At 39.4% G+C, this 14,839-nt stretch overlaps 1 protein-coding gene across 1 annotated transcript in view; it reads right to left on the bottom strand.

Annotated features, from left to right (window-relative positions):
- Positions 1-10,581: 10,581 nt before the first annotated feature.
- The window catches only part of TSPAN4 (tetraspanin 4), a 209,906-nt gene continuing 205,648 nt past the window's right edge, over positions 10,582-14,839 (bottom strand). Inside the window, exons 6-7 of the mRNA XM_010562567.1 lie at positions 14,428-14,511; positions 10,582-11,597 (exon numbers count right to left, since the gene is read on the bottom strand). Coding sequence (XP_010560869.1) covers positions 11,529-11,597; positions 14,428-14,511 — 153 coding nt within the window. The 3' untranslated portion in view covers positions 10,582-11,528. The remainder of the gene's footprint in view (positions 11,598-14,427; positions 14,512-14,839) is intronic.

Here is a 14,839-nt window from a genome sequence, read left to right as displayed (position 1 = left end):
TGAAACCTGTTGCTCGTGTTCCCCCCCCCCCCCCCCCGCCCTTCCCTGTTAGGTAGAAAATTATTTTTTTCAGAAAATCTTGTATTGGATACATATTCAGCTTATGCATTTTAGTTAGCTTCTGCTTAAAAATTAGGCTATCTTGGCTGAATGCTTTTAAAAATAATATAATGGAAAGTAGCAGAGATAAAATAACAGATGTGCTGCTGGTCCTGCTATCTTTAACCAGCTGTTTGTCTGTGTCTCTTCCTGTAATGTTCCCCATCAGCATTATCAGAGTAGTGTGAATCCTGCCATGAACCTCTTTCTAATTACTAAGCTGGCATTTCAAGGCAGGAGAAAAGTGAGCTTTTGTCCTTCAGAGGTAAGCCTGTGAACCTCTGTTCACAGAGACAAGTGGGGGAGAATGTGACTGCAGGGAAACATGGGCTGCTTTAAAATGAATGGATTTATTACACAATTCTGCTAGTGTGGGGACATTTGCCTTTATCTAATACCACTGTGTGTGTGTGTGTATATATATATTTAGTGGGAAAATGTTTATCTTCTGTGCAGTGTTTAGGATTTCTCAGTCATACAGAAGTACTTAAGATTAAGACCTTAATATTTAATAAGCTCTCTATTGTTAGAGAGCAAGTGAGCCTGCCATCGTGAGATTGGGCTGGCAGCTCAGTGGATTAATGGAAACATAGAGCTGGATTTAAAAGCCCTGAATGATAATCTTTAAATATGCTTAGGCATTGTGGTTGTGCAGTTTCCCTCTGCTTCAAAAATTCCACTGAAGACATAACTGAAACTACAGCACAGCCTTGCCTACTGGCAAATCTACTTTCAATCCTGGGGCTTAAATTCCTTCTGTGTACATCTGTACACCCACTGTGTCAGTCCTTGTGGGTTTTCACTTCTTACTATATTGTTGCTACAGGAACTATTTTACACAGACCTGAAAAACAACAGTTGCAGAGCTGAGCAACTTTCCTACCTGAACAGATATCTTGCTTAGACTTTCAAATAAGCAAATGTTGCTATTTGAAAATACTGAAGTGAAAATTATGTTGAGGCTTGTGATATGTGCTCTCAATAAGGTAGCCAGAGGAAAAGACTGTCTTGGCTGGCTGGCTGCCTTTTTTTTTTTTAACTCCTGTCTGTGAAATTTGTAGTTCTTCTGGTTCATGTAACCCATTTCAATAGTACTTCATTGTCTGATAGAGATCTGAGTAGTCCCACTGCAATGATAGTGTAGACACAATGTGATGCATTCTGGGATGCCTTCACACAAATTGAAAGGCTTGAGAATATTTTCATTGTGGGAGATTGCTTTTTCTTATTTATATAAGAACTTACTGGTCTGAAAGGTGTCTGGACTTAGAGCTGACTTACTTGTGTACACATTTCTGGGGATTATCTCAATTTCAATTTAATTTGCCACTTCATGCTATAAAGCTCTCGGGGAATCTTTAATTTTCAGTGAGAGCTCACTAAATTAAAATGAAAATGAAATAAGCTTGCATTGTCAGCACTGAGAATGGCAGTGTTGTCCCAAATTTCTGTTTATACTTCACCAAAGCTGCTTGTGCAAATAAGGCACTAGGGCACTGAGTTTTTTGGTACTAGATCTGATTATGTAGCTGAACACCCTTATGCTCTGTGTAATTGAACTGATATTAAGAAAGCTTTCTAACTTGCAGGATACTGTGCTCCTTGTGACCAGTGACACATCAGCTGTGACGTGCTGAGTTCTTTTAAATGTCATGGATCTCAGCAGTTTTCAGTAATGTTTAAATTACATATAAATTCACACCCACTGCTCCCTGGATTGATCTCCTGCGAGGCTGGAGGTACTGAAGGTTGGAGGATGTAAGAGAAATAAATGAGTGTCTGTACCCGTTGTAACTGTTTTCATCATCTGGGTATTCCAGTGTCCTTCAGTAGCTCTGTGAACCCACAGTACCCAGGAGGGGAGTAGATGGGATTGCAGTCGGAACAGGATGAAAGAAAGACCAAGGAAAAAAGGTAAACAAAATAGCACTAAACATTTATATGCATACCTTCAACCGTGTATATGCTAGATGAGATTGGTGACTTCCCCCTTCTCCTGGTGACAGTATCAACTGCAGTGCCTCTGCTAGGAAGTTACCTGTATGACTGCCGGGGTGGTAAGATGAAGACTCTATCGAAGGGATGGACTGATTGCCCCTGGCTGCAGTACCAGTAGGGCATCACAGCTTTTGTCATACAGATCTGAATCACAGCATGCTACAGAGGACTGCTTTAGTCCTAGAACTGAGAGAACCACCATCTACGCAAGATTCAAAACCCCTAAATCTGCTACATTACACAGACTAGGAGCAACAGTTTATAGAGAGACTTTATACACGCTGCAGCCCTGATTCAGTTCTGGGAGCGTCTTTCTAAAAGAACACTGTGTCTGTTGTGCATGACCTGACTGTGTATTTCACGGGATACTGCTCTATTTTTGTACCTTATAGTGGGGAAAAACGGTCTGCTCGGGGGCCCAGTGTTGTCTGCCCACGTCTCTTGTCCATTTCCAACATCTCTCATATTTTTCATCTATGTTTTTTCATACATGTCATTTTTAGTTTCCCTTTTCTTTCTTGCCTTTCCTGGTGCAGAAGTCTGGATAAACTGGAGTCCTGTGTAATCCATAGTAAAGATTGCTTGCATTGGAATATTCTAGTTCTGAGAACATCATATGTACATAGATTCTGAATGTACATTAACTCTTGATTCCATCAGGAACAAGAGAGTGTGATTTGCAGCAAGCTTTTAATTGTGCCAGTGTTTCACGTGATAATTCTTCTTTTAAACCTGCAAGCACTTATTTCAAAGGACCTTTTGATAATGAAAGTTGTATTGTGTCAGGGTAACCAGCTGTGGTGCACAGTTAGGAGTAAGAAGGTGTTTGATAGGGAAGAACTTTAATGCATGGACTTCACAGGAAGGAGATTTAAAACTTCAATTTTTATTAGCACCAAATATCAAGCAAGTTCCATGAAAACAAGCTGTACTTCCAAGCTGGTGAGTTATTTTGTTTAGGGAAAGTGAGCTGGTATTTATGACACATCAATTCAGTCTATATACTCTCTTCTGCTTGCATTTGCAAATCCATAATTCCTTCAGTTGTGCACAGGTCACAATTTCTGTTCTTCCCCCCAAAGTAGGAGTACTTTCAACCATGAGGTTTAAAGGCATCTCTGTCCTTGAGAGACCAAGTAGCATAACTTAGCTGCTCACCAGAATAGTCAAAGCACCTCTGGCTTCTAGGGGGAAATATTCCCATTTCTCTTTCTAACATACTTATGTGTCCAGTTCCCACAGCTGAGCTCACAGCATGAGGAATTTTCCCAAATAGCTTCAGTTGTAGCTCCACGCAGCCTCCCTATTCAACTAATGCCAACATGACTTTCAAATAAAATTAATACAGGTGAAAAGATAGTGGCCATTGGTGGGGAGGGAGGAGGGCTGTGTGGTGCTCTGAGGATTATAAAGAAGCTTTTAGTAGCTTTTGACTACAATAAGAGATCTGGTATAGGCTCATAGAGTGAGAGGAGGGGTTCCAAGAAAGCACTAGAAGCAGCACCATGGAGAAGTGCTCTTTTCCTAGAGTACTTGCAAATGCTTCATCTTAATTGAGTTTGTAAACAACTGTAACTCCCTTGAGGGGAGGGTTCAATTCCTTGAGAAATGAGAGCCTGAAAATGAGAGAACTGAGAATTGCCTTTTTTTTTTTGTAGAAGTTATCTTGACAATTAGGCTGCCACAATACAAAACGTGGGGATCCATATGCTGCTCCAGTCACCTCAATAGTGTGTGGATGCATGTGAGCATTTCAAAAGAACAGCAATGGCAACATTTCTAGGCCAAGGCATTTTTTAGCTCAGTATTCTGTGTGCTTATTATCCAAGCTGAGATATAATATCAGAATCAGTTAATTGCATCTGTGGATGATACAATAACACTGAACAAGTTTCCAAGGTAAATTGGATTAAAAGAAAAAAGGAGGAAAAAAATCCCCACAGCATTAGTCTCTCTGGAGAATGCTAAACAACTAGTGACAGTTCTGGCTGTAACAGTGCTCACCTAGCCACTGGCAGGCTTGCATCGGGGAACAGAGGACATTGAGAGTAATTCAGATTTAGTCACTAGTTAGGTCCATAACTAGGCTGACGTGAGTTATTTGGTTACAGTACTCACTTTTCTCTGCTGTGTAGGGACTATGGTCTCCTAACTCAATGTCAAACCTGAACTTTTTGAAGCCGTGCAAGATGTCTATCCTTGGGCACTTAAAGTTATAAAATACAAGTAACTGAATCCCCTCTGTGTTTGGCAGACTGGGACCTTGATTAACCAGGTGTCCCTCTGTGCAGAACAGCAGATTTGAAGGGTGCAGTAGAGATGGAAGGGTTGGTGCAGCAATGGGCTTAAGCTTTACAGTCAAGGAAAGGTATCTGTGGAGGATGGAGATGATGAGATGCATCTGAATAGACTTTCACAAACCAGTTCCTGAAATCCCTTTATTTCTATAGTAATTTTTAGGGTCTTCAGGATGAATGCTTTACATCTGAAACTCTTGTCACTGTCCATATGGAAAAATAAACACATAAGCAATACACATTAACAGTTGGGGTTTTTTATGCTGTACTTTGTTTTATATAGATTTAATTATATACAGTTATATATTTTATTTTGTTGGCTGTGACTTGAACCATACTCTGTACTAGCAGTGCCATGGGAACATAAGGGGATGTTTATAGTGGATAAGGATCCCATCCTTTCAAGTTACTCTTGTAACCACAAGTACAGGGAATTAACTCTATTAAGCAATTCTGTAGTAACAAAATGTTCTGCCTAAACAATTTCTGCATGAAAGGTACCAGGGAGTTGTTTGAGAAACCAGTTTAACTGATCAGCCATTTCTTCATTAAAAAACCACGCATTGCAAGATGACTTGTAGGCCCTCTGTGTAGCTGTCTAACAGGTACTGGTGTAGATTTGGTAGTGAATGCTTTCTGGCTGTTGAGGGGAAGAATGTAAACTAAGCTGTTCTTGCAGGTCAACAAAAAACATATGATTTCTAGTGAACAGAATAATGTACAGTATTTCTATGGGGAAACAGTTTTATGGGGCTGCGGGGAAGCAAGGCCTAGGGTAAAATGACCTACATAGGCACCTGATAAGATTTCAGAAAAACAGCCTTTCAAATTGCATTCACTAGGTGAGTTAATAATGACAGATACTTCATTGGTTTGGGATTTTTAACATATGGGAACGTAAGAAACATAGGGCTCTGTATTTTGCACTTTTGATGTGTCAAGGCAAAACTTTGGATGAAGTTTCATCAGCTACCCTTAAGTCTCTTTGAGAATTATCACCATGCAGACAGAAAGTACTTTGTATTACACAGCTGGTATAATCAGCTAAGCCTGATATTCCTAAGTTGTGTTAAGTACATTCAAGAAAAATAGCAGTATGTCAGCTGAAATACTAGGTTAGTTGTTATTAAAATAGGAACACTTCTGTCTCTACTAACATGTAGTTCAAAAAGCAAAGACAACTGAACTAGGATAGCTGCTGGGGGAAGGTATGCTGGGCTTAGTTTTTTGAAACAATGAGATCTTGAAAATCAAGTGTACTATATTACCTACATTTAAGCTTTAGTGGAAAGATAAATTAGGCTGTAAAGGTAATACAACTGCTCTGTGCCCAGGTATTTCTGTAAGAATCATTAAGTTAGCATTTCTGAAGTATAGAACCAATGGTGAATAAATGGAATAGAAAGGCAGATGTTCAAATTCACAGAAGAAGGGTTCTTTCAAATGTATACAGCATGATGAAATTGTGAAATTCACTGCTACAATGTAAGACTGAAGTGGAAAGTTTCACAAAATCGGAAACAGATTAAAGATAGATGTCTTTAATGAGACCATCTAGTGGTACACTTAATGGGATGAAGAAAATTCAACAAATATAAACGTGCCTACTGAATTGAGGGAGTTGTAAGAAACTTCCACCAAAGGTTTGGGTTATCCTTTATGAGGTTTCCTGCAACAACCACTAAAACCTCTGGGTCTCCACTTTCAGGCCACATCTACCCTTACATTTTCAATAGTATGCCTGTGCAGTTGCTCAGAATGCACCCAGTTTAGAGGCAATTTCACTTGCAAAGCTATTTGACCTGGAGGGTACAATAAATTGTATTGAAAAAGGCAGCATTAGACATTACTTCAGACAAGGTACCTGGCTAACCAGACCTTCTTCTGATCTGACATAGTAGGAGTTGTTCCATTTTAACAGAGTCTGGTGTTTATTTTGTAAGTAAGTTTTTCTATGTAACTTTGAATCTAAGCAACTACCTCAGAAAGAGAACTCCTTTTGTTTCAAAATTATCAGTAACAGACAAGTTCTAAACAGAAAATAATTGGTTTCAGGTCTAAGTAAGTATTTTGTTACACTGTAAACCTGATCTCCCAGTATTTTCTGAATTGTTATTGATTATCACATAATGTCAGGTTGCCCTTAAAAGGAAACAGAAGGGGGTGTAAATTACCTGGGAATGGTAAGCCACTTAATAATAATATCAATAAGGCAGGATAGGTCAAATCAAAGATAGATAATGAGAAATGACAAAAAAGTATGCTGTGTATTTTATTTTTTTTCATTGCCTATACTGTATGTGTGCACTTGCACACACACATCTTTGGGTATGTATATACTCTATAGCTTGTAGTGTAGTTGAGTATAAAGAATACAAAAGACATTCTGTTGTAAACTTTAAAGAATATTTAATAAATTTAAAAAATAAAATGTATATCTTCAATTTTGTTCTTCATATGAATGCACAAAAATGTATCACTGGAGTTGCAGCGACAAAATCCAAAGAACTAAGGAGACCTGACCACTGTGGTAAGATATCGGTGACAACCTAAGAGAATTCACAATGGAATCCAAACAAAATTTCCCATGGTGAGTCCTGACTTGTTTTCTTACTGTGAATTGTCTAACTCTGTATCTATGAAGATCATTCACACTTAGCAAGAATCCTTGCAGACAAAGTTAATAAAGAGTCTGGTTTTAAAATAAATGCCACAATCAACTCCTGGTTTCTGTTGCTTACCTTTGGTGCCATATTTATAGCACAACAATGAAGCTAAGGGGTAAGTGAAAGGCTTCACCTTTCTCCATGCTAACAACCTCCTGTCCTATCTATGAATGAGGCAGCTGGGAACCATGTGTGCTGAAAGATGTAACCAGTTCTTAATTAGTTTGTGGGAAGTGAGGGGTTTGGGTGGATTTGCATAACAGCAATATTGCTGATGCAAGATAAAATATTTCTACAGCTTCTGTGCAGTTCCTTCCTCTCCATATTATAAATCATACAATGCTGCATTCAAATGGTAATTATTAAATGGAAGAATAAACCTTTACGAATTTATATTATTTGAGGGGGAGAACAAAGAAGTATTCATAGAACAGAAACTGGAGTGAATTTCAGTGATTGTGCACTACATGATGTGTAACTAAATAATACTGGTTTGTACAAGCAATAAGATTTGGCTGCTACTGACAGTTACTGTACAGGAAAATAAATCATATTCTATTAAATATTTATACATCTATTATTGTAACTGTGAAGATGAAAAGCCAGAAGTATAGTGGACTGAATCTAAAAGCTAAATCCTGATGTTGCTGGATTCAGGAGGTCCAGCCATGTGCACTGTGCCTTCACATCTTGTTAAGCAGGAAGAGCAATGAGTATAAATTAGGAGTGCTGTCCTTCAATGTCTTTGTTGCCTTTGGTTCTGTCTTTAATTTAAATATATTGAGTCCTCCTTTGTGTTTAAAGATAAGAAGTGAAAATAATATAAAAGACTTTACTAAAGGTGACAAAACACCAATGGAAGCAACTGGAATGACTTCTGTCTTGCTCTGCATACATATGATATAAGCAGCCTTTAAATGGGTATTAGGTACTACAGGGTATTTATTTAAAATCAACCGGTTCAACATGAAGTTTTATGCATAATATGGAACTATCTTTTTTTGGTTTTTAAAAAAAGATTCTTGCTGTTACATACCACAAAATATTCTGTCCTTGTCAGCAGAGAAAGGATGCAATGCTTTTAAAAAGAAAATATGTTAAGTCTGAGGCTTGTTATATGCAGTATGTTCAGAGGTTTGAAATTGGATTGTGCTGGTAATGCTTTAAGCACCATAACATCTGCTTGGCCTGTGTGTAGAGAGTTAATAACATCAAATATAGAAAATAGTCTGGTTCAAGTTATAAACAAGTTGCAGTAGCATCTCAGTTGGCAGTGTAAGGGTAGTATTTAAAAAAAGAATTAGCAGCCATGTGTGGTCTGGGTGTTTGTTTTGGGTTGCAGGGTTTTTCTGGGTTGGGTGTTTTTTTTCTCCTTTCTTTCTTTTCAGCAGTTAGTGCTGTATGTTTCTGTTGCAGTGACTGGGATTTACAAAATGAATATTGCTTATACTCCTTATAGATACCCGGTTTTGGAAAACCGACGCAGTTTATCTTGTTGTAAAAACACCTAAACTGTGGAAAATAATTAGAGGGAACTACAAAGTGTGACTTTTCTTCAGTCTCTCTTTCTCACTTTGTTTCTTCTGTAGATTTAGCTGAAGTCTAGCAGTCTTTTCTAAGAAAGAGCTCAGCACATATTATTGGGAGACTCACAAGATGCAGGCTTGTGAGCTGTCTTCTCCCACTACCAGGCAAATTGATGAGAGCTGCCCTCTGCGGGAGCTCTGCTGCACAATGGTTTAATCTTATCAGCTAAGCCATCAGCAGCCTGCTGTCTCTGTGTTAATTTTTAATGGCAGGGATCACTACAAATAGACTTATCTACCTTTTATCTTTCTTAAAAATCGATGTTTTATTAATGTATTCATCACTCTGTTATGCTGCTTTTCAGTGGTGGAAGCTCTGAGCTGTCAGCAGGAGCACCTGTGTGTACAAACTATAAACCATGGTAAGAACTAATGGTACATCTAACCTGGAATCATGTCTATGTAGGTAAGAAAGGAACGTAGTGGAGAGAGGGAAGGAATGGACTGACTTACACCATCTTTCGAACAGCAGGACTGTTGCCAGGTCAGCCTGGGCTGAGGAAGCAGACAGCATTGAGACTGGTGATTGTAACACCCAGAGTAAGTCTCTTGCTTGGGGTGCAGGGTGCCTGTGTGTGGGCTACTCACTCAGTTTAACCTCTGTCTTGGGTTGAGGTCTGTTAACATTTGTCAAGGCTTGTTAGCATGGCAGTAAAATCCTTTAGTGGTGGTGGCTGCTGTGATAGTGAGTGATTGGGAAGCCACATAAAATGCATGCAAGGACTATGTTACTTTCAACTTAGCCTGCACAGCTAAATGCCCTGTGCTACAGAGGTTGATGTGTAAAGGTGGGGGGTAAGATTTTGGAAGATACTTGCTCTTTCACACACCAGACTGTCCTAAGCACTTCCCCACAAAATATGGAGCCTAAGGGGGTGAGATGACTGCAGGGAATCAGCAAAGAAAGAGGAGAAAAACCAACCCAAAACCTAAGCAGTAGGTTACTTAAGTGTTACTTAACAGGTGTTAAGGAGATTGTTCAATAGGCTGTGAGTTGGTGAGTCCAGCTTTACTGCTGGCAATTGCCTTTAAATCAAGTAAGCAAAATGTCACTCATAGCTGAGACCTGCTGTTGTAAGCAGTAAAGGTACAGGGTAACTTTTTTTGCCTGAACTTAATGCATGCTTTTAGTCTGTCACGGTAGGAATGGCTGCATTGAGCTTTCTGGGAAAACAGGGGCACCATGGTTGTCTTTCTGGTCTATTGTCAGTGGCTGAGCGGTCCTCAAAGGCTGGCTGCAGGGAGCAGGCCAGCTGCATTGCTCTGTTTGCCTCTTCCCTGCTGTGTCCTTTCCTTGGGGTGCTTCAGCTTCTCCCTGTCACATGTGCAATATCTGCAGCTGCTTCCTGATGGGGAATTGTTTGTTTGAACAATAGCAAACATCTGATTCTTGACCTCATGATGAGAGGGCGTGCAAAGAAGGGTGCTACTTAAATTACTTCTGTTACCAATGCAGGGTGGGGAAATTGGACAATTGGTGGCTGTTTTCTGGCTAAGGAAAGTTATGATTTTGATTTCTGCAAATTCTAGAAAGTGTGGGGCATATTCTAGCCAACAGCCAGGCAGAGGAAGATGGGTTTGAAAAGCAGAACTGAGAGGTGACTCCAGTTCTAACAAAGACTGATGTGTCTTGGCTGTTGTAAGCATGCAGTTGGGGGGGGACGGACATGGAAAAAGCCTAAGCATAAAAACATCTGAAGTCTTAATAACTCTCAGAAAAATGGGGAACATGCAAAAGATTTTTCCTCAACAAGGCAACTCTATCATACCTGCAGATGATGATATCCCAAAGTAAATTAAGGAAATGGTGACACTCAGAGAAGGAACAGCTGACAGCTTTGTATGATCTTCAAGTGTGGAAATGAGTGATATTTTTTGGCAAACTAACTTGAAACAGGGATGATAAAAAATAAAACCATAGTAGAATGACAGAGAGAGCCCACTCACAAGTTGTTTACTGAAATGAAGATACAGCTGAAAGTAATTACTTGTTTCCCAGAGGTATAAGTGATAGTGCTTCCTACAAGAAATAATACTTGGTTATTTGAGTTGGAATGTAAAATGGGATAGAAAGGTTCCCTCTTTCTGAGGTTAGATGCTGGGTATTTCACCTCCTTTCAGAACAGTATGTGTATATGAATGTAATATATATTACATATACAGTCAAGCATCTATATGCTGCTGGCAATTAATAAGTGAGACAACGTCCAATATTGTTTTCCCTTAACAGCCAGATCTCACTGTACAGATTATGATTAAAAGCCTGACTTTGCAGCACATAAAATTAAAAATACTCCTTTAAAATAACACATTTCTGAAGATGATCCTCTCCTGGCTACAAAATCATCTTGAGACACTTGGAGGCAGGGCTGCTTGATCTTGACATTTTAGCTGTGTGCAAACTGTAGTAAAATTACAATTGCATTCAGCACTAGCTACTCTGTACCTTCTTTCCATGCTGAAGAATACTCATTTTCTATGCCCTCTCTTCCGGACCATGAAATGCGGGAAGGCAACCTGGCAGGTTTTGCAGAGGTTGCCTCAGTGCAATCTTTTCCTAACATCGGTTTGCAGATCAGCCCCTCATAAGCAGCCTCCTTTGCTTTGCCATAGGCCATAGAAAAAGAGCCATTGCTCTTTGAAGGTTTTCTTCTGTTTAAAGACAAGGCTGCTTCTTACCTGTGCCAGTTCAAGTACTGACTTTTTCTTTTCTTCCTCCTTCCGTAAAGTGGGGTGATTCACAAGATCTTCAGAAAGATAGCACTATACACAGTTTATAGTACAAAGGGGGGGGGGGGGGGGGGGGGAAGTCAGATGAATGAGCATGAAGGAGATTTCTCCTGTGTCCTTTGGAGGAGGAGCAGAAAGATTGGGAATGGTATCTATGCACAGTAGGTGTCTGCCTTGACTACCTGACAATACATGGTCATTGCAAAGGTGAGTCCGAGAATCTAAGAGAAAACAAACAAACAATTGTTTTTCAGTAAGTAAAAAAAATCCTATTTATTGAAACAAACAAAAAAAGCCAGAAAAGCATGCTTACACTGGTTTTGTTCACACACAGGAAGACACATCGCATACTGCTTTTCCTGCTGGTTCATGTCCTTGTTCCTTTCCTAGTTTCTGTCTGCCTTTTGTCCTTATCTGTATTGCTGTTTTATGGAATGAGCAATGAGAGCATGGGAGAGGCGATTTCTCCATGAAAAGCAGCCACCAGATACTGGGAAGAGGTATATCGAAAAGAAATGTTTGGGTGTCTTTTGGTCTAAAATATTTTATAGTACCAACCCACAGCTTTGGGGCTGTGTGGTTATCTCTGCAGCTATTGCTTTGAAAGACAATCAGGTTCATCCCTGACCCAAAGGATGCTGTGGTTTAGTTTACTATGCTTTACTTTTCCAAGCGTATGTGTGCACAGGTCCTTGGAGGGGAATCACTGGAGACTGTCCATGCATTAATCATAACCATCAATGCCTCATCAACAATGTATGTGTCTTCCTACTCAGCCTATTCAAGAGAAGCAGCAGGGAGGTGGTGGTTCTTCTCCCAGCACAACTACTGACCTGCTGTGCTGCCTCTGGTAGATTACTTCATCAGAAAAAGGTATGGAGAAGAGAGTCTTATTTTCAGCTGAAGTACTTAGATGAATGTACTAAGTGGTTGTTACTATTCCTTTGCAACACCACTGTAAAAATTGTCATTGAAATAAAGGTAGAAATTTTTTGTATGAATTTTATTTTAAGCACTTAATTTGACCACTTCAGATTTAGTCTTTACATAAATAGTTGTTCCTGTTAATGAGTATTTTGAAGGAGTACATGAATAACACACATACTACTTTATAAATAACAGCTTTATAACCTTTTTTTTTTTTCCTTCCTTCATTTCCCATTCTTCCACAGTGAAGTAAGATTGTTAGGCTTTAGTGTGCTGTTTTACAGTAAGCACATACCTTTTGGAAGTATCCCCCTGAACACTGTGCCTAGCAAAGGAACACCTTCAGGGACAGCTGCATAATAAAACCTTGGTGGCTGAATTTGTTTTATAATTTTGAGCATGCATGACTGAAGAAGATTCTTCTGCCACATGTGCTGTGTATCCTTCAAGTTGTGTCACTGTATGATTCTAACTATAACCATTGTTAATGTGAAAAACAAAAGCTGTCACGTGCTTATGGCCAGAACAACATTGTAACAGCGACAATAGCGGGAGCCCAATTCATTTTAGGTCACAGTGCATCAAAACTTTTGGTTTTGGCTGCTGGAAGACAGACTAAAAATCTTTTGTGTTCTGAGGTGTTTTCTCTGTATTTCACAGCATTTACTAGGAATATCAATTAGCATTTTTAAATTGTCTGATGTGTTTTCTCCCATGCAAACTAGTAATGTCTTTCTGTCAGAAAGTTATTATTGTCTTTAATACACTAAATATAATCCAGGTCTATGAGAAGGACTCTGACATGGGCTGCTGGGTTTTTAATGTATCTTTTAAAGACTCTCTAAATGCTGAATAGCTACTCCAAAGCTGAAAACGTGGTAATATATTAACAACACTCTTGCATGGTCTCTCTGCCATATGATCTTGTTGTGCTTTATCTTTTTCCCTAAGCCTATCTGCTTGCTGTACTGGAAAACAAAAACCAAAACTCTACTGAATTTGTGCCTACAAGGAGTCAGGCATTTGCATTAATAAGTTGCAGCCACTATGTGACATATGAGAGAGTAAGATACATGCCATTCTGCCTAATCTGACATTAGTGGAAATATGAGCGGTATTTCTCATCGCAGGCTCTCTTGCTGCTGCTAGTGGTATACCACTAGCAAAGTTGAAAAAAACCCCCCAAACTTGGGTTAATGTGGAGTTACATGATATTAATTAGCTCAGTGATGCCATCATTTCTGCTTATATGTTGACTGTGAGAGAGAGGTGGAGCTGGAAGCTAAAGCTCCATCTTCACTGCATTCAGAAATGGGACTTTGGCCCATAAATGGAGGAGGGTTGGCATGCAGCTGAAACAGCCTGAGCTCTAGCACAGCGTTCACCTGTGTATTCTCGGGGGAAGGTTTGTGCCATTGGGGCTACACTGTGGCCACGACCATGGCAAGCTGGATTAAAGACACAGGTACGGAGGAGACAAGGTACTACACTGACATCTGATTCTTCTCTAACCCAGTTTATGTTGGAAATAACTGCAGGTTGAAAATCTGATAGGCAAGTCTATGCCAATCTTATTTACCTAATTTCCCTGCAATTAATAGAAAAGGAGCATGGTTTTATGGGCAAGGTTGAGTAATGGTAACAAACATTGCAACTTGTAACTTATCCTAGGACTGAGGATGGGGTTGAAGCCTCAAGCTACCTTTAGGCTATCTTGAAGTTAGATATTTAGCCTAAGTGGGTGGTCCTCTCTGGAGAATGACTGGACAAATATAAGTACCCTAAAAGGCAATTCACCCTACCCTAATTAGGCTTCTGTCTTTGGATGGCAGGGAATACCTCTCCACTGAGTCTAGTCTAAGCTTTAGATAAACCACTTGATAAAGTGCCTGTTCTCTGCAGTGCATCATAAACCAGAAAATTCGTGTAGTATTCCTAGTTCTGTACCTTGTACATGGCATTTTAACTAAATTAAAACATAAAAGACTTAAATTTTGCAGTGTTACTCTAACATCATGCAAAATTTGGAATTATTAAAACAGGCTTGGGCAGAGTGTATCTGGATCTATGGTTACTTATTTAGTTATGATTAATTAGGATTTGAAAATTGATATTAAACTGTACCTGCACCATAGCTGTGCACAATCCAAAGATTCCCACTGCTAGTAAGTTTTCCTGGAGCCATATTTTCACTGTTTCGTAGCAAGGCTGGAAAAAAAACCCCAGAATATTGCATTAGTGATAAACACACAGCTCTATTCCTCTGGGAATATACAGTTAGAAAAGAGCCAGATCAGATTAAGCTGCTAGGTAGCCTGAATTATCATTTTGGCATTAGAGCAACTACCGTGTATTTCTGGGTTGAAGCTTAAACATGAAGTACTAATTGTAATGACACAAAAAAGTGCGCCTCCGAAATGCTGCACAAGCACTGTTCCATATAAATTGGGCCAGTAACTAAAAATAAACAAGCCATGGATTTGGGTCCTCTTTGCCCTCTAAAAACCAGCTAGAAGCAGTTAGAACTTCAGAATGA

The sequence above is a fragment of the Haliaeetus leucocephalus genome, unplaced genomic scaffold (assembly GCF_000737465.1).
Source record: "Haliaeetus leucocephalus isolate CR32 unplaced genomic scaffold, Haliaeetus_leucocephalus-4.0 Scaffold161, whole genome shotgun sequence".
Lineage (NCBI taxonomy): Eukaryota > Metazoa > Chordata > Aves > Accipitriformes > Accipitridae > Haliaeetus > Haliaeetus leucocephalus.
This window is presented reverse-complemented; position numbering and strand designations above follow the sequence as displayed.